Below are 20,525 nucleotides of genomic sequence, written 5' to 3'. Positions count from 1 at the left end.
CGAAGAGCTATGGCTCAGCTGCTTCGCATATTACACTGTATTGCCTGAAGAGGGCATTTCTTGCATAGGTGAGTGATAAGCATAGGAGGCGTGCCTGAAGGGCAGCGACAGCAGTTTGGTTACATATGCCGTCGCTAGATTGAGATTTGCAAGGTGGCAGGCACTTGTATAGTTTTCGAAGTGGTTTTGACTGATCAAAAGAAGACTACTTCAACTGGTATGTCCTTAGGCACGGCCAGATTTATTTGTTTCGATAAAGTAATAAATTATTGATTTTGAGCAAAAATGTACTCATATACAACAAGTATACCAAATAGTAGTAAACTTACGAAAAGAGATGATTTAATACGAACGACACGCAATCTTCTATACATAAAGGAATCCTATGGGTGCACCAAAAAGAAATCAGGGATAAAGCACTACTCATTAACTGAACAAAGTTCATCTCAACACCCTCAAAAGCTCTCCTATTTTGTTCACTCCAAAATACTCACATAAGAGCTAATGGGGCAAACTTCCATGCCTTGCGTCTTCTCCTACTACCATAACTCCAACAGGCCAATATCTTCTTTATCGTCCGGCATCACCTAAAATATACCAAACCATGCAAGAATTTCGCAACATAATCTCGATGCTACCGCATAACGAATAAGGAGATGGTCAACATGTTCACCCAAACCCTTGCACATAAAGCACCAGACCTTCCTCTTCCTTACATTCTAAGCGGTCAAGATCACCCCTCTAACTGCTAACCAAGTGAAAACACACATCTTTCTCTGTACTTTCAGGATCCAAATCCACTTATACGAAAAGTTCGCCTCCTCCCTATTCAAAAGCTTTTCATAATCGAACTTGACAGAGAACACTCTATTATCACCCAGCCCCACCTCCCTACATCGTGACCATCATGTGTAATGTTTTGGTTTGTGGAGTAAGACAATTAAGCTTCAAAAGTGTTGTCAAAAGCTCACTTAAGGTGCGGTTAAGCCCTAAAGCTCAGAGAAGCTCAAAGTGCTTCTTCACTTAGGTTGCGTCAGCGTAGGCAACGCACTAAGGATGGGCTTCATTGCGCATAAGTTCTATCTTGAATAGAGCCCTAATTGGCAAAAAGATGTATTAATTGTTAAGAAATTTTGAATGAAAATTGTTACTTTTTTCCTGCATTAGATAAATATTTTTATTTTTTCTTTATTGCGCCATTTTAACTAAAGCCCATACTTTAATTGTGTTCTGTATTTAAAGCCCTGATAGAACTGGAGAGCTTTTTTAACGCTTTTCGCCTTTGACAACTCTGCTACCACCTCTCAATCCTGAAAATTCCACTTGAATTTCAAATCCCAAAACACTTCACCATCTTGCAATCTTCGGACTCGCTGGACTGTCGCTTCCTTCTGGCATGAGATTCTGGATATGTTTGGAAAAGTAATACTCAAAGTGTTTTCCCAACACCACTTGTACCTCCAAAAACTAACCCTTCTCCCATCCCAATCTGGACGACACATTTGCGCTAAATTCTTCCTATCTTTTCATAATATTTCTCCACATACCACATCCATAAGGCAAATTGATATTTTTTGTCCTCCAACCCCCTTCCAAAATCCCATATATACATAGAAATCACACTGGGAAAGGATGAACAATTAGCAAAAGCATTGAATTCTATTTGGCTCTTTTTAGGGGAACATAATCTATCTTCAAAGCATCTTAAGTTTCTTTCCTCCCAAATAATCCACCAGATGCAATAAGGGCAGCATGGTTCTCTAAAACTCAATCAAACCGAACCTTATCAAATCTTTTTAGGTTTTTAAAAATAAAATTGTAGGTTTCTATGTAAATCTATAAGCATACCGAATAATTACGGCAGGTTTTTAATTTTATAAAAGAAACCGAGAATATACCGAATCGAATTAATTAAATATATGATAAATTTTATATATAAACTTAACAAAGCATTAAAATTATTGATTTCGAGTGTGGGGTGGATACAGATAAAAACAACTAAAATTACCATTCAAACCTAGTCTATTAATTTTAAAAATAAATTGACATTGACTTCGGCAATCTTCGCCAACAAGCCACTGAGGTATATTTTCTCTTTATTTTTAAAAATTCTCTCCCCCTCCCTTAATATCTTTGTGGTATTTAAGTCAAATATCAAGTCTATTCTTTTTTCCAAAAATTGTACTGATAGTAACATTAGTTTTGCAGATTTTGTGCCTTTTGAACTACATTTACTCGTTAGCAACTCAGTAATCATTCTGAGTAAAACAATATTTTTCTTGGTAAAAAGCGGGTTGGGAGTGAACAGCCCGTGTTATTGTAAATTGTTCCATGTGAATCCAAATCAGAAAAAATATCTTTCTTGGTAAAGAGCGTGTTGGGAGTGCGCAGCCTGTGTAATTACAAATTCCCCCATGTAAATTCAAATCTTGCTTGAGCATTGCATTTATATAAGTTCTAGCGGTAAAAATTGTACTCAAAGACCATATAACTCCCTTTGTGATTGTAGTGAGCAACTTTATTTTAATCTTAATTTTTCTTTTTGCAAGTCTGCAAAAAGCAATCAAGATATAGACCCATTAATGAAGCTATATTTCGGACAACATATTGAATAGTTAGTGGTGTTGGTTTGGGGAATGAAACTTGTAAATAAGTTTTGCAAAAGATCTAGACAAGCAAGAAAAGTTTATACTTCTAGGAATTAAATAAGTGATATTAATAGCTATTTAGAGTGGACGGAGGGTAATAGGTATTTTATTAAACACATCATACATAGCGTAATAATAATATCTTGAACTTTACGTTATGTGTTATATTAAAACTAGTTATTGATCTTAAAAACTAACAAAGCATTAAAATTATTTCGACAACTTTAGTATTGAAGCTTTTATGCTGGTGCAAGAAGACAAATGAGTTTTCGTTTTTTGGAGTCCAATGTAAATTATCCAGCAACTAATAAATGCATGAGTTTTCAGCATAAAATACTGAAGAACATTGACTATTGGATATGATGGACTGTCTTCAAAGTATTGAAATTTATAGTTGAGAGTCTAACGTTGGCACCGGAAGTATGACCTAGCAAATGAGTCAACCAGTTCAACAAAAGCACTAGCAGTGGTAAAGGCCAAAAGTAAACAAAATCCCAAGGATTGCTAGATTTTAGACGCGAAACACAACTCAAGATGTGCTATAGTGAAAAATTTTGCAAAGGAATAAAACATAAAAAGATATACACGTGTAAATGTATGTAAAAGAACTATAAATGCAACCAATAAATGAACACATAAAGAAATAGAAATAAAACTACAAGTAAAATATATGAAGTGAAAAAATTTAAAGTTAAAAACATCTTAATCTATTTTACTAGGAAGCAAAGATATTGTTTTAAGCTTCTAATTAGGTTAAATGACTAGTTTTTATATTAAGTTTCTAGATTCTATTCCTAGAAAATAACATATCAATCTAATATCTTAACGATTAATATGTCAATTTACTAGCATATTTGTTGCTTAGTGTTGTGCTACTCAAGAGAGAGTTTATAGGCAATGAGAGACACACCTCAGTGAGTTTGTCCTGCACAAAAGCTATGCAAGGAGAAGCGCCAACCTGAAGTGCGCTTAGCTTCAAGTCACATCACATTCTTTCTTTAAAACTTTCTCTCACAAATTTACCCATTGGTCTAGGTGTTGGCTTATACTTCCTTCTCATTTCTAATCGTTCTCTTCCAATGCATAAATTATTTGATTAACTGATTAACTCCTTGATCACCAAGCAATCACGATTCCCTAGCCTTTATGGTATCTGCAAACATATGAGCACATAATGGAATTCCTTCCAACTCAACACTTTTGTGGCAATCGGAAATGGTATGAAAGCGAGATTTTGGATAGACCAACGTTGGTTGGGCCCATCAGCTCTAAAGGATCAATATCCAACTCTTTTCACTGTGGTGCAAGACTATGAAGCCTCAGTTTCAGATTACATATCAGAATAGGGTTGGAATATCATATTTAGATGGATTATAAATGATTGAAAATGGCCAACCAATCCTCACTTCTATGCAACTTCATAACTCACCACTCTTAATGCCAAAGACCTGTGCTCTAACTTGGAAATGGGATGCCAAAGGGAAACTCTCTGTTAAGTCATGCTACTACCATAAACTAAAACCTCTTCCCTTGGACTATTGGTCCCGGAAATGTATTTCGAAAAATAACACACCTTTGAAGGTGGAACGCTTTACCTGGTTGGGGTGAGGAAAGCATGTCTCACGTACGCAACCTACATAAAATGCGAATTTACATTTGCAGCAGGTTTCCACTTTGCAAAAACTATAATGAAGATGCTAGCCACCTTCTTCTCTATTCTTCCTTCACGTCATAGATATGGAGCTTCATTTCAACATTCTAAGAGTCATATGAGCAATGCCAAGGGCAACAATGGACTTGATGCAAAGCTAGCACTTGGAGGATTTGGGAAAGGCTGCACCCAAGGGTGTGGCCTATTGGTCAATTAAGTGGGTTGAGAACCTGATGTCTCAGATTCAAATCTCAGCGGAGACAAAAACGCTAGATAATTTTTTCTCATTTGTCCAAGCCTTGGTGGATAGACTTACCTGGTAACTGTTGCGGGTTGGAGATAGTAGATATTCCCTGGAATTAGTCAAGGTGCGCAAGTTGGCACGGACACTACGGTTATCAAAACAAAACTAAAAATCTGGAACTCTTTTTCCTAAGCAATATGGTGGACTATCGAGAAGGAGAAGAATGCAAGAATTTTTTACAGCAAAATAGAATCCATTATTACTATTAAGTACAGATGTCCATCTTTAATTTATTTTTTTGTTGCAATATGGCGATTGCAAATGATATAGATGCCATGATTGACCCTTTAGGCTCAGGACAATTTGCAAAGGAGAGGCTTTTCCTTGTGTAGGATGTGCTTTTTTTACAACATTGAGCAGGAAACAATTGAGCATCTTTTCCTACATTGCAAATTTTCAAGACAATGTTGGGAGCTTTTCCTTAAGGGTGTATCTCTAGGTATACCACAGAAGATCAATAGCTTTCTGGAAGTCTGGCAGTCTCAAAGAGTTAAAAGGAATTTGAAGCAGATACAGAGGACTATTCCCAATTGTATATTGTGGACTGTTTGGCTGAAAAGAATCAAGGCACGCTTGGAGAGGAGGAGGCTACAGATTCCTAGAGTCAAAAACAAATGTATCAAGAATTTATATTTTTGATGTTACGTAGTACTCTAGATAGGATGGACTAGTATTTGGACTTTCTGTATCTTTTAAGGGTCATTACTTTTTTTTCATCCGATCTCTAGCCGAGGGTCTATCGGAAACATCCTCTCTGCCCTTCCAGGGTAGGGGTAAGACTGCGTACATCTTACCCTCCCCAGACCCCACTTGTAAGAAATTACTGAGCTTGTTGTTGTTGTTGTATCTTTTAGGGGGGAACATGTAGTATGAACGGTGAAAGTGCCTCAGGCTTGTTTTGTGCCTGTTTCTATAGAATCTGTACCATCTTGGTACTAGTTTAATAAAAGATTGTACCTATCGAAAAAAATGATACCTTTTAGGCTCATTACATAATTCGTGATGTAGCTATCTTGTACATTTTTCAGCATCTTCTTGCTGCTAATCTTCAATATACCACTTTTAACAATCAAAAATATTATTTGATTATATGAAAAATACCAGATTACATAATTATTATGTCATGAGTCCATTGTGGTTTGTTTGTACTTAACCCAAAGTACTCTCTCTGTCCTTGCGGTATATGATTTGGCATGGATTTATGAAAGAAAAAAAGACTTTTGAGTCTTGTAGTCTAAAACAAGCTATATACATTTGGGTGGCTATAAATCAACTCATTATTACTGCTCAAAAAATTTGGTAGTATCATCTCAGATTTAAACTCTTTCTCTATCAATAATTGGGAGATTTCTCCTGATTAGAGTTCTATGAATTTACCAAGAGAAACGAAGTGGAACTCTATAGCCAAATGATATTTCCTCATATTCCCTCTCTTCCGAGCAACAACAATAACAACAATCCAGTGAAATTCCACAAATGGAGTCTGGGGAGGATACGTGTACGCAGACTTTATCCCTGCCCCGGAGGAGTAGAGGGGCGGCTCAAGAAGACAAAAAGAGACAATAAATGAGTAACAGCAACTCCCTCTCTTCCGAGCAAAATTGTTAAATGTGTAGATTTAACAATTTACGTTAAAGTACTGACTTGGGAAATGTGCCAACTATATCTCTCTCTCTCTTTGTAACATGCTCCGGCAATATTTCTTTCCGTTTACACTCCGACTTCTTTTAAAGTACAATGGAAAACAAAATCTTTTTCATTTCAGGTGAAAAATCTTTCGAACTTATAGACTACGGTGAAGGGTGGTTTGTGTTGATTGAAAGAGGCAGAAGATTTTCAAGCAGGATTAAAATCGATGAAGAAAACCTTAGATGGGTTTGTGATGTTCTTAATCAAGCATCAAAGAGAACAGGGAACAACTACAGACGATGGGGGAGGAAGTCACATGCATACATCTACATAGCCTTTCAGAACTTCAATATGTATGGCCGTTACATGCGTATTGAAACATTGCAGGGGATTAGGAAATCAGCAGTAATAGTTCCTGAACCAGACAACAGGGGATGGGGAGACATAGCTGGGAAAATTTTACATTTTCTCGGGAAGCATACAACAAATAGATTCAAGCATTCTAACACTCCTCAGACGAAGTCTTATATCGATACCGCCAAAATTGCCCAATGGCCGGAGTTAGCGAAATTCCCAGCGACGGTGGTTGATAAGGTGATCAAGGTCAACCCAGCAACAGAAGATAGCAATCACCAGTTTTTATCGAGATGCTTGGTTGGAACTTTCAATGATTCTTTTAATCACAACCCAAATCAGGAGGTGATTCAAAAATGGTTCTTGAATAGATGGAAGATTTGTGCTGGCATGAAAGTTACCCCTCTTCTCCCACAACCAATTTCTGTTTGAGTTACCATCGAGACAAGAAGTCGTGAGAGTTCAGGCTGGTGAATGGTTCTGGAATGGACGACGTCTAACTTTACAGTGGTGGTCACCTTTAACAGGAACCGAGTTGGCCAGGCAGAAATCCAAGAGATCTGAGCATAAATGGGTCAAAGCTTTTGGGATTCCTCTCCATGCGTGGTCACTTGATACCTTCAAAACAATTGGGGATCTCTGCGGTGGTTTCATAGGTATTGATGAGGATACAAAGCATCGAAGTCATCATTATTGGGCGAGAATTTGTGTCAACATCTCTGATTGTAAATGCCCAGAGAAGATTGAGCTCGATGTGGAGCACTGGAGGTACGAATTTTCAGATCTAAAAGATGTTACCGCCACCCCAAAGCCAATCCTAGTCTTTAAACTTGCCGGAGAAGAAGACGCAGGGTGCTCGTCAGTCAAAAGAACAGTGGGTACATCGAGTTTGGGGGTTGAAGAACCTGTCTATTCGAAGCACGTGGGTAGACAGGTGGCTGCAGAACACTTTTAATTCAAACCATCCGGGCCGGGTCTCAAAAGATACCACCAAGGTAAATGGTTTAATTAAGGGCAAGGAGAAATTAAACTTGGGCCCAGCTTCCGTAGTCCCATTTTATTCCAAAGGCCCAACAAAGAAGGCCCATACAAAGCTTATAACTAAGCCCTTACAGGAGTGGAGACCTAGAACAGCTGCACCAGATATCTGTTTTCAATATGGACCTAAAAGCCTCTGTATACTACCAATGCCTCTCCATCACAAATTCTGCATCAACCCCAAGTCGATAACACCATCATCATCGCACAGTCACTGCATGCAACAACTGTTAGTTTACAGATATGTATAGTGTAGTCTTGTCCCACATTGGAAGAGGAGTAATATCTCCTTGTAGTGTATAACTATAAATAGGGACCTCTTGTATTGTATTTATCATCCAATATCAATAACATATTTTCTCCCGTGCCTTCTCACATGGTATCAGAGCATTAGTGAGAAAAGATCGATGTGCGTCATTCCAGCGTTAACCGGGAAGAAAGAACTTAGTCATCGTGCAATTTTTCCGGTGACCTAAGGCTTGTCTAAGTGAAAGTCACTTTCTGTCAGTGTTGTGCTAAAACCAACACCACCACGAGGTAGATCACCCTCCGACGACCAACCCCTGAAATTTTATCCGGCAGAAAAACCGCCACGCACCTCCACGCGCCGGCAACAACTTTTCCGGCGAGGGTTCCGGCTATTTTTTCGCGAAGCTTCTTCAGGACAGTGTGCTCTCCTCAAAATTCCGAGCCTACCCATCTAATTCAAATCAAATTCCGACCACTTTTATATTTTTCCGACGTGAACAGTGACCTTTCCGGCCATTTTTTGAAAACATTTCTTCATGACAGCTTGCTCGCAAAGGAATTCCGAGTCTATCCATCCTGGTTACGACAAATTCCGACAACTTTGGAATTTTCTGGCGAGCTGCAGTATTTCCGGCGTGAACAGTGTTTTCGGCACAAAACAATGCTCTGTTTTCCTGTTGTAAACAGTGTTTTTCAAGCCGTTTCTTCAGTTTTCTCACAGGAGTTACATATTTCCACTATTTAAAGTTAACCCTACTACTACAAATTGTAGCGACATGGGAACCGATGCTTTGAATAGTCGGATGGTTTCTTTAGCAGAGTATATTGAGTTCCTTAGGTATAAAGCATGTAAGCAGACATCTTCTAAAATAGCTTATGTTATTCAAACAGGTAATAGCGTGACTTGTTTCTCCTAATCTTCATCCTCTGAGTCTTGGGTCATTGATTCAGGTGCATCAGATCATATTTCTAGTAACAAATCTCTTTTCACTACTATTTCGTATTCTCAATCTCTTCCAAAAGTCACAATGGCCAATGAGTCTCAAACCATGGCAACTGCAATAGGTCAAGCAAGCCCACTTCCTTCCTTACCTTTAGATTCAGTCCTTTATGTTCCCAATAATCCTTTTAATCTCATAGATGTTAGTCGCTTAGCCAAATCACTTAAATGCGTTGTTTTATTTCTTGATGACCATATTTTTATACAGGAACGCAGTACGGGCGGATCATTGGTACCGGGCGTGAATCAAACGGGCTTTATTACCTTATCCTTGCTAAATCACATGGACTCACATCTTGTCTTCCTTCTAAAACTTGCCCTGTTACTGATTCACCAGATTTATTACATAAACGGTTGGGACATCCCAGTTTGTCAAAACTTCAGAAAATGGTATCATGTTTATCTCACTTGTCAGCTCTAGAGTGTGAGTCATGTCAGCTCGGTAAGCATACCCGCTCCCATTTCCCTCGGCGTCTTGAGCGGCGAGCAGAGTCACCTTTTACTTTAGTCCATTCAGATGTTTGGGGTCCTAGTCGAGTCAGTTCCACCTTGGGATTCCGCTACTTTGTCAGTTTCATTGATGATTATTCCAGGTGCACTAGGATATTTTTGATAAAAAATCGATCTGAGCTATTTTCTATTTTCCAGACCTTCCACGCTGAAATTCAAAATCAATTTGGGGTTTCTATTCGCACATTTCGTAGTGATAATGCCCGAGAGTATTTGTCTTCCCCATTTCAGCAGTTTATGAAATCTCATGGGATTATTCATCAAACATCTTGTCCGTACACATCTCAACAAAATGGGGTAGCTGAAAGAAAGAATAGACATCTTATTGAAACTGCTCGTACCCTACTCATACAATCTCATGCTCCGTTGCGTTTTTGGGGGGATGCCGTTCTTACATCTTGCTATCTTATTAATCGTATGCCATCTTCAGCTATCCAGAACCAAGTTCCATTCTCTGTCTTGTTTCCCCACTTACCTTTGTTCTCTCTTCCACCTCGTATCTTTGGAAGCACTTGTTTTGTCCATAACCTTACTCCAGGAACAGATAAGTTAGCTTCTCGTACTCTTAAGTGCGTATTTCTGGGTTTCTCGAGAACACAAAAAGGGTATCGATGCTACTCTTCTGACCTCCAGCGGTACCTTATGTCCGCTGATGTTACCTTCTTTGAAACCCAATCATACTTCACAGGTTCAGGTCATCTCTTAGATATTTCTGAGGTACTACCAGTTTCATCTTTTGGAGATTCAGTCACTCCAGCTCCACCACCTACAGCTCCAGTTGTAGCTCCACCACCTATAGTTTCGGTTGTACCACCTACAGCTCCGGTTGTAGCTCCACCACCTATAGCTCCAGTTCCTCTACATAATCCAGTTCAACTTTCTGCAACTCCACCACTCTTGACTTATCATCATCGTCCACATCCAGCATCAGGCCCAGGTGATTCACGCCCCGCATTAGATTCTGCATCTACTGCGGATTTGTCTCCTCTTAGTCAACCAATTGCACTCCGCAAAGGTGTACGATCCACACTTAATCCTAATCCCCACTATGTCGGTTTAAGTTATCATCGTCTGTCGTCACCTCATTATGCCTTCATATCTTCTCTGTCCACTGTTTCTATCCCTAAGTCTACAGGTGAGGCACTATCTCATCCAAGATGGCGACATGCTATGATTGACGAGATGTCTGCTTTACATGCGAGTGGCACTTGGAAGCTTGTTCCTCTTCCTGCAGGTAAGTCTACTGTTGGTTGTCGTTGGGTTTATGCAGTCAAAGTCGGCTCGGATGGCCAGGTTGATCGGCTTAAGGCTCGTCATGTTGCAAAAGGATATACTCAGATTTTTGGGCTTGATTATAGTGATATTTTCTCTCCGTGGCTAAAGTAGCATCTGTTCGTCTCTTTTTGTCCATGGCTGTTGTACGTCATTGGCCTCTTTATCAGTTAGACATTAAGAATGCTTTTCTCCACGGTGATCTTGAGGAAGAAGTTTATATGGAGCAACCACCTGGTTTTGTTGCTCAGGGGGAGTTTAATGGTTGTGTGTGCAAATTGTGCAGGCCACTATATGGTTTGAAACAGTCCCCTCGAGCTTGGGTTGGTAAGTTCAGCACAATTATTCAGGAGTTCGGCATGACTCGTAGTGAGGCTGATCACTCTGTGTTCTATCGACATTCTGCTCCTAATCTGTGTATTTATCTAGTGGTTTATGTTGATGATATTGTTATTACTGATAATGATCAGGATGGTATTACTAATCTGAAGCAACATCTCTTTCAGCACTTCCAGAATAAGGATCTGGGCAGATTGAAGTATTTTCTAGATATTGAGGTCGCTCAGTCTAGCTCAGGTATTGTTATTTCACAGCGGAAGTATGCCTTAGACATTCTTGAGGAGACTGGAATGATGGGTTGCAAACCTATTGACTCTCCTATGGATCCGAATGCTAAGCTTCCCCTTGGACAGGGGAGCCTCTTAGAGACCCTACGAGATATAGGAGGTTGGTTGGCAAATTGAATTACCTCACAGTGACTAGACCTGACATTTCTTTTCCGGTGAGTGTTGTAAGTCAGTTTATGGATTCTCCCTGTGATAGTCACTGGGATGCAGTTGTTCGCATTCTTCGGTATATAAAGTCAGCTCCAGGCAAAGGATTACTATTCGAGGATCGAGGCCACGAGCAGATTGTTGGGTACACAGATGTTGATTGGGCAGGATCACCTTTTGATAGACGTTCTACGTCTGGATATTGTGTTCTAGTAGGAGGTAATTTGGTCTCGTGGAAGAGCAAGAAACAGAATGTAGTTGCTCGATCTAGCGCCGAAGCCGAATATCGGGCCATGGCTATGGCGACGTGTGAGTTAGTTTGGGTCAAGCAGTTGCTCAAGGAGTTAAAGTTCGGAGAAATCAGCAAAATGGAACTAGTGTGTGATAACCAAGCTGCTCTTCATATTGCGTCAAATCCGGTGTTCCATGAGAGGACTAAACACATTGAGATCGACTGTCACTTTGTCAGAGAAAAAATACTTTCAGGAGATATTGTTACAAAGTTTGTAAAGTCAAATGATCAACTAGCAGATATTTTCACTAAGTCTCTTACTGACTCTCGTATTAGTTACATGTGTAACAAGCTCGGTACATATGATGTGTATGCACCGGCTTGAGGGGAAGGGTTAGTTATAGCTATAAATAGGGACCTCTTGTATTGTATTTATCATCCAATATCAATAACATATTTTTTCCCGTGCCTTCTCACAACAACTATTAATCATTCTGAAGTGGATGAAGATGCGGACGACGAAGCTGACAACTTCATCAACAACCATAGGGGCTTTCCCCACAGTTTAAAATGGTCAGATGTTGCCTCAACAACTTCAGCATGCTCAGTCACTGATTATTCATCTTCTTCTTATAATGACATGTTGTTAGCCTGGCATGATGATTAGCATCGGCAATTGCAAGAAATTCAGCAACCTGCAGTCATTGAGACCTCGAGATGGACCAAATTAGTAATAGGAAAATCTTGCAAAGCTTTTGGGATAAATGTAACTGGTTTTGAACATAAGATTTTTGAATTAATTATGAGAATGGATCAGAGACGTCAGGCTCAGATGCAAAGTAAAGGGGAATCAGCAAGTAAGAAGAAAGGGAAAAGGAAAGGGGAAGCAGAAGTGCAAAACTTTATCTGTGGTATCAACAATGATGGCGGCAGTAGAAGTGGTAGGGGCAGGTACTACAAAGCAACACCCAGATGAAAGTCAAAGTTCTCAGTTGGAACATTAAGGGGATTTAATGACAAGAATAAAAGGAACACTCTCGACTCATTAGTTCGAGAATGGAGAGCAGACATTGTGTGTCTTCAGGAAACCAAAATGGAAGACATTCCTGCAAGTATGTTTTATCAAATATGGGGGAATAGATGGGTTGAATGGGCAGAATTGAAGGCATCTGGAACCAGGGGTGGTATTGTAGTTATGTGGGACAGAAGGTTTTGGAAATGTAATGATTTTCACCAAGGCAGCTTTCTCAATCACATGCTTTCTTGAAAGTTTACAAGAAGGTTTCAGATGGGCTTTCACAGGTGTGTATGGTCCACACACCAATGCAGAGAAGAAGGAATTGTGGCATGAACTACGAGCTGTTAGAGGTATATGGAGTGACCAATGGGTGGTTGGAGGGGATTTTAATGTATGTAGATTCGAAAATGAAAGACTCAACTGCACTAGAAGATCCAGGGCTATGAGGAATTTTTCAGATATTATTATGGACCTGCAGCTATTAGATTTACCTCTCCAAGGGGCACAATACACTTGGGCAAGGGGGGAGGATTGTTTACAGGCCTCTAGGATTGATAGGTTCCTTATATCCTCTGAGTGGAATGAAAGCTTCAAAGCAATCAATCAGTTGGCCCTCCCAAGAGCTCTCTCTGATCACAAACCTCTTCTGCTAGAGAGCGGGGAATGGGACACACCACCTTCTTATTTCAAGTTCGAAAACATGTGGCTGCAACAAAAAGGGTTCATTGACATGGTGAAGGAGTGGTGGCAGAGTTACCTCATAAGTGGCAGCACAGATTTTATACTAGTACAAAAATTGAGGAATTTAAAAAAGGACATAAGCAATTGGAATAGAGATGTCTATAGCAAAGTGGAAGCAAAAAGAACTAAGGCCTTGGAGGAGCTCTCAGTTTTAGATCAGACAACAGAAAACAGAGCTCTAACACAAGCTGAGAAGCAAATGGTAGTAAACCTGAAAGTGGAACTAATGGAATTGGCTAAAGCTGAAGAAATCTCATGGAGGCAAAAATCAAGATGTTTGTGGCTCAAAGAAGGAGACAGGAACACAAGATCCTTCCAAACAATTGCAAACTCACACAGGAGGAACAACAATATTGACAAGCTCAAAGTGGATAATGAAATATCAGATGATAAGGATGTGATCAAAGAAGAGATTTTGAACTATTACCAGAACTTGTACACTGAGAGTGAAACCTAGAGGCCCAGTGCTAATTTTGATGATGTTGCCAGATTATCAAGTGAAGACCGGGAGATGTTAGAAAAAACTTTTGAGGAACAAGAAGTGCATGCCGTTGTCCAGTCATGCGCTCCAGATAAAGCACCTGGTCCAGATGGATTTACTATGGCCTTTTTTCAAAAGACATGGGACTTTATCAAGCCAGAGGTGATGGGGGCGCTCAACCACTTTCACCAGCAGTGTTACATGGTGAGATCATGTAATGCATCTTTCATCGCTCTGATCCCCAAAAAGAAAGGAGCAATTGAACTCAGAGATTATAGGCCTATTAGTCTCATTGGAAGTATTTACAAGATTACAGCGAAGTTACTGGCAGAAAGGCTGAAGAAGGAAATTGGGAAGCTAGTCTCAACCATCAGAATGCCTTCATTAAACACAGACAAATAACTGATGCAGCTCTCATTGCCAATGAGGTACTAGACTGGAGGATTAAAAGCGATGAACCTAGGGTTATGTGCAAGCTAGATATTGAGAAGGCTTTTGATCAACTTAATTGGTCTTACCTTATCTCTATTTTAAGGAAGATGGGATTTGGGGAAAAGTGGATCAAGTGGATCAGATTTAGTATTTCAACAGTGAAATACTCAATTATTGTTAACAGAGGACCTGTGGATTTTTTCTCTCCGCAAAAAGGGATAAGGCAGGGAGATCCACTCTCGCCTTTCCTTTTCATCCTAGCCATGGAGGGACTGAGCAAAATGTTGGAAAAAGCCAGACAAATGCAATGGATCCAGGGTTTCAGTGTTGGTTCAAATGCTGAGAACACTGTCAAAGTATCACATCTGTTGTATGTCGATGATACTTTGATCTTCTGTGAGGCAGAAAGATCTCGAATGCTATACTTGAATCTGACTTTTCTGCTATTTGAGGCTTTATCAGGGCTACATGTCAACAAGTTGAAAAGCATCATCTATCCGATAAACAATGTGCCAAACTTAGAGGAGTTGTCTAGTATCGTGGGCTGTACAATTGGAGCACTTCCTACGACCTACCTAGGTCTCCCATTGGGGGCTAAATTCAAGAGTTGCGAGGTATGGAATAGAGTCATTGAGAAATTTGAGAAGAGATTAGCATCATGGCAGATGCAATATCTATTTATGGGTGGTAGGTTAACTCTCATAAATAGTGTGCTCGATAGTATCCCTACATATCACATGTCTTTGTTCCCCATTCCCAAAAAGGTGCTAAATCAACTAGACAAGATCAGGAGGAATTTCTTATGGGAGGGGAACAGCAACTCTCATAAGTTCCACCTGATAAAGTGGAACAAGGTCATGCAACCAAAATACAAAGGAGGTCTAGGTATCAGAGACTTAACCATCCACAACAAAAGCTTGCTAATAAAATGGTTATGGAGATATGACACAAGTGATTCAAGCCTCTGGAAGGAGGTAATCAACGCCAAGCATGGGAAGAGAGATAATTGGAGCACTAAAATTGCCATTGCACCTTATGGGGTTGGGCAATGGAAGTACATCAGCAAACTTGGACATGAATTTGTCCAGAATGTTCACTACAAAGCAAGGAATGGAGCACATATCAAATTGTGGAAAGACAAATGGATCAGCAACACCCCACTCATGTTTGAATACCCCACCATTTTCCAGATTGTCCTTGATAAGGATTCCTCAATTGCCCAGAACAGAACTGGCAATATTTGGGATGTGCACCTCAGAAGATCTATACAAGATTGGGAAATGGACAGCTTGATGGACATGTTAGCCAGAGTGGAGGTCTTCACCATCGATGAGAATCTACCTGACACTAAGAAGTGGGAGAACAAAGGCATCTTTACAGTGAAAGAATGCTGTAAGCACATCTGTACTCAGAACCAGGTATTTGACTCAGACCCTTGGCCATGGAGACTAATATGGAAGACCAAACTACCCACCAAGGTTATTTGTTTCAGCTGGATTGCTCTATATGAAGCCTACTGAACACAGGATAATCTCAATAGAAGAGGCTTTCAACTGGTCAACAGATGCTACATGTGTAAGGAAAGCTCAGAGAATGTCAGTCATCTGCTCTTGCATTGCCCAGTTGCCACTGATTTGTGTAACATGTTTTTTTGTCTTTTCGGCTTGAACGGGGTCATGTCATTGTATATTAGAGAGGCATACACAAGCTGGAGTCTTTGGGAAGTTGATAAGGCCATCAAGGAGATCTGGTTAATGATTCCTGCAGTTATTTTTTGGAGTTTGTGGAATGAAAGGAACCAAAGATGCTTTGATGGAATCTTAACTCCAAATCACACACTTAAAGCTAATTGTTTGTTCACCCTTTTTAGTTGGGTAAAGTTAACCCCTGTAATTAGCACTGACCACCTTTTGAACTTTGTTAGCTCCTTAGTTATAGTTTAGCACATCGTAAAGGGGCTTACAAACTCTTGTTTTTCTGTATTTTTGTCTTCTTATTTTGTAAGTATTGCATCTACTTGATGCCTTTCTAAAGAAATACCTTACTTCATCGAAAACAAATTGTTAAATGTGAAAAACATTGCAAGAACTAAATCATAAATACTAGGAGGATAGAACACAATCACAAAATACACAGAAGCTCAACCAACTCGGGAGATAATAAGAAAACATCAAATTGACCAAATATTGTGGCCAATTCACTTATCCTCTTCTTAATTAAATAAAAGCATCTAAATTTGATTCAATTTTTCAGTCAAAATGGGGCCAAATGTAGACGACAAGAGCAAAGCGCCTCGATTATATTACTCATCTGTAATAAAATGAATAAAATCCAATAAAGCCTCGGCTAGCTCTACCATGTCAAGGTGAAGTTCGTACAACTAGAAGATCTTCAAGTTCAACTTGCATTTAAGTATTTATGCTTCCAACACATATCTTAGTGCTCTTCTTACTTGTGACTACATAGAGGGCAGTTTCCACTCACTAGTGGTGAGTAAATATTTTAAATTTTTTATTTTTTATAATAGTGGCGTCCGGCCCAACTTGGGAACATCTGGACTATCCCTCATAAATACAACAACAACATACCCAGTAATATCCCACACCGTGGGGTCTGGGGAGGGTAGTGTGTACGCAGACCTTACACCTACCTTGTGAGGATAAAGAGGTTGTTTCCAATATACCCCGACTCAGGAAAGCATAAGCACCACATTAATGAAAATATAGACAAAAAGGGACAGTACCAAAAAGCCATATAAAAGCAGAATAAAAACAACAAGACAGTACGGTAATCAACAATGAAAGAAAACACCGGTTAGTCATAAAAACCCACTACAACAGAAAGCGAGACTGTGTGCCAGTACTACTGTTATGAACACTCTAGACTACCTACTCTACTACCCTAATCCTCGACCTCCATATCTTCCTATCAAGAGTATCGGTCAGCTAAAGTTGCGCCATGTCTTGCCTAATCACCTCTCCCCACCTCTTCTTTAGCCTACCTCTACCTCTCCGTAGGCCCTCCAATGTCAACCTCCCACACCTCCTCACCGGTGCGTCTGTGCTTCTCCTCCTCACATGACCAAACCACCTAAGTCACGCTTCCCGCATCTTGTCCTCAATAGGGGCCACACCCACCTTGTCGCGATATCTATATATATATATATATATATATATATATATATATATATATATATATATATATATATATATATATATATATAAAGTTGGGAATAGAAAAAGTGATGTGACACCCCTGTATAGCCAGCTTTCACATTTATCTTTTTCTGATTTTTTTGAATTTTTCTGTTATTTCACTCCTTCACTCCATTTATTTCTAATAATATTTTATTAGCCCACTACTCAAAATAATAAGTGCTACTAAACAGCCCAAAACATTAAGCCCAATAGCCGTTTTGTTTTACCCTTTCACAATAAAAGTCCAGATAGACGTTTTGTTTCCTCTTACCCCACATTCTGAGCAACTCTTCCCTCAAAGGTCAGAGCTTCCTCCAAGGTAAAATTGCCAGCCTTTCTTCAGTTCATGGCATGGTATAGCCGTTTGATTTTTCCAGCTATCTTCACCTAATAATTCTCCATTCATCCTCATAATTTCTAATTACAATGATATTTAATATGTATTAATTTCTGATTATTAGATTGATGATTAATCTTGTGCCTATTGATACTCTTTTTTGATGGACTATATATAGATGGTGATGAATGTTGTTCATACTGTAACTTGCTTGCTTTCTCTTGCTTTTCCTTATTTTCTTAGAATGACATACTCTTTTCTTTCAGAGTTGGGTCTTCGGAGGGATGATCGGTTGATAAAGGTTAGAATTTGTAGAATGTGGGATTCTTTTAATCCCAAGAAAAATGGAGAGTTGATTGGCTTGGATATGATATTTATTGACGAAAAGGTACCTACATGATTTTTAATCTTTTATATGTAGATTCTCTTTGTGACTTTTAATCTCAAAATACTTGTATCAGGAAAATTTGATACATGCTACAATCAACAAGAAACTATATAACAAGTTTAAGGATAAGTTGACTGAAGGTTCTTTGTCTATTATCAAGAACTTCAAAGTTGTTGAAAGTAGTGGTGGATATAAGCCTGTTGAAAGTAATTTTAAAATTAATTTCTTACTTAAAACTGTCGTCAAGAGTCTTGAGGAAGATATTGTTAGTATTCCTATAAATGGATTTCAGTTTATCACACCAGATATGATCGACTCAAGGGTGAACAATAACACTGTGTTATCAGGTATATTCATTATAATTTTTGCTATCTTTTTTTTAAATATCCATGTGATTCTTAAATAACTACTTTATGCTCTTCAGTTGAAAATGTGGTGGGCTGTTTGTGCGGAGTTGGAGACATGGAGATTGTTGGCTCGAGGTGGAAAAAAAGGGACATTCAAATTGTTACTGATTAGTGAGTCGCTTTTCATTTTATGTTTGTTTAATTTGTAAATCCTCCGGAACTTTCATTTCCTATTATGTTTCAATGCCTCTTCCTCAATTCATCTTTCTGTTGTAGTTCTGTCAAAGCAAAAATTACTTTATGGGAAGAATTTGGTGAGAAATTCGATCCTTATTTGTACAAGAAGGATTCTGGCCCGTACATCGTGATAGTAACCGCTACAACAATTAAAGAATTCCGTGGTAATTGTTTTAGATTTAATGATTAAAGTTATATATTCTGTTACTTTGAATATTAGAATAAAACTAATCATTATTGCATTCATTGTCAATAGGTGAGGTTAGCTCCACACTCTAAAACCACTTTGACTTTTACACATAACCATAATCCATTAGTAATTACCTTTAAATAAACTTTTAAAATCAATGCTTTTGAATTCTATACATTAATCCAAGCATCATGATTCTACACCCTTCCAAAGATTAAAATATATCCACTAGTATACCTAACTCAATCAACTACACTTAATTTCAGTTTATAAGGAAAAAAACGAGTTACCTGAATTCATCCAAGGAGAACCGATCTCTGGATCTCCAAAAGGAGAACCACATGGCGTTTGCTAGCAATTTCAATAGCAACAAATCGTTGTCGCGATTTCACCACAGCTCATTCTCCGTGACTTCAATTCAGAAGTCACCGCATCTTTTGATCATTGATTTTGTAGTTGAATTCAAATTCTTCTTCACTGTAACACAGAGGTATGTATAGGTATAGAGATCGCAAGAGAGAAATTAGGGTTTGACAGAAGGCGAGTTTGAGGAAATCTAGATACACGCAGAAGTGCGTGTTTGTGTGTGCGTGCGAGATCGGAGAAGATTGATTGCCCTCCGGTGAATGGGAATGAAGGAGAATATGCCGATTAGAGATAATTCCGAAAGTGGAGCTTTCAGATTTCTGGCTTCTCTCGCTGTTGCCTGAATCCCGATGTGTATTTTCTTAATTAATTTACTTCCCAATTATTTGGTGTATTCAGTGTTAGGCTCGGGTAGATAAGCAGAGAAAAATGTGTTATGACACATTTATCCTTAATAGATAGAGAAAGATTCAAATTTACACTCTAAACTAAAAGCTCTTTAGAAAACCACCTATGAATTAAATTTGGGTGTAATTGGATATAGTGTAACGAGTTGACCGGTCATTTGTATAATTGCGCCTCGTTTCCCCTTTTGATATTTCACACATGTGTGTTTATGGTTTTATGACTTACGGGGTTGATTAGTTTCGTTCCGCGAAGACTTCGGTTTGATTTGGACCCTTTGATTCTTGGCTAGAAGCCTAAGTGGTTTATGTTGACCAATAGTTGACTTTTGTGAAAACGACCCCAGAACGGTGTTTTGATGGCTCTAATAGATTCGTATCGTAATTTTGGACTTGGACGTATGCCCGTAATCGAATTCGGAAGTCCGTAGGTTGATTTGTGTTGTTTTGCCGAAATTTGGCAATTTAAAATTGAAAAGTTTGACTGTAGTTTGTCTTTTGGCTATCCGGATCGTAATTGGTTTTTTGACTTGGAATTGGTCTGTTATGTTATTTAGAACTTGTCTCCAAAATTTGGTATCGTTTGGAGTTGATTTGATAGGATTCAGACGTTTAGTTGCAATTTTAGAGGTTCTTGAAATTTACTTTGAAATTCATGCGTTTTGGTGTCCGATTCGTAGTTTTAAATGTTATTTTTTGTGTTTTGATTGCGCAAGCGAGTTCGTAT

The 20,525-nt window shown here is 38.9% G+C and overlaps 1 protein-coding gene and 1 long non-coding RNA gene across 3 annotated transcripts in view; one reads left to right on the top strand and one right to left on the bottom strand.

Moving 5' to 3' along the window:
* LOC107760996 (protein TRANSPARENT TESTA 9) overlaps window positions 1–19,783 on the bottom strand; it is a 50,710-nt gene extending 30,927 nt beyond the window's left edge. Inside the window, exons 1-2 of one of the 2 annotated variants that reach the window (XM_075221617.1) lie at window positions 19,319–19,782; window positions 3,559–3,801 (exon numbers count right to left, since the gene is read on the bottom strand). Coding sequence is in view for 1 of the 2 variants with exons in the window: in XM_075221616.1 (XP_075077717.1) it covers window positions 19,319–19,371 (53 nt within the window). In the remaining variant the exon portion in view is untranslated. Of the gene's footprint in view, window positions 1–3,558; window positions 3,802–19,318 lie in introns of both variants that reach the window. The other variant, XM_075221616.1, reaches the window with a different exon arrangement.
* Window positions 18,557–18,811, top strand: LOC142164207 (uncharacterized). Its single transcript, XR_012694848.1, has 2 exons — window positions 18,557–18,601; window positions 18,679–18,811. It is a non-coding gene; the product is annotated as an uncharacterized LOC142164207 (long non-coding RNA).
* Window positions 19,784–20,525: the final 742 nt, after the last annotated feature.

This window comes from Nicotiana tabacum, chromosome 9 (assembly GCF_000715075.1).
Source record: "Nicotiana tabacum cultivar K326 chromosome 9, ASM71507v2, whole genome shotgun sequence".
Classification (NCBI taxonomy): domain Eukaryota; kingdom Viridiplantae; phylum Streptophyta; class Magnoliopsida; order Solanales; family Solanaceae; genus Nicotiana; species Nicotiana tabacum.
The sequence above is the reverse complement of the archived record's forward strand: the minus strand, read 5'-3'. Positions and strand labels throughout refer to the sequence as shown.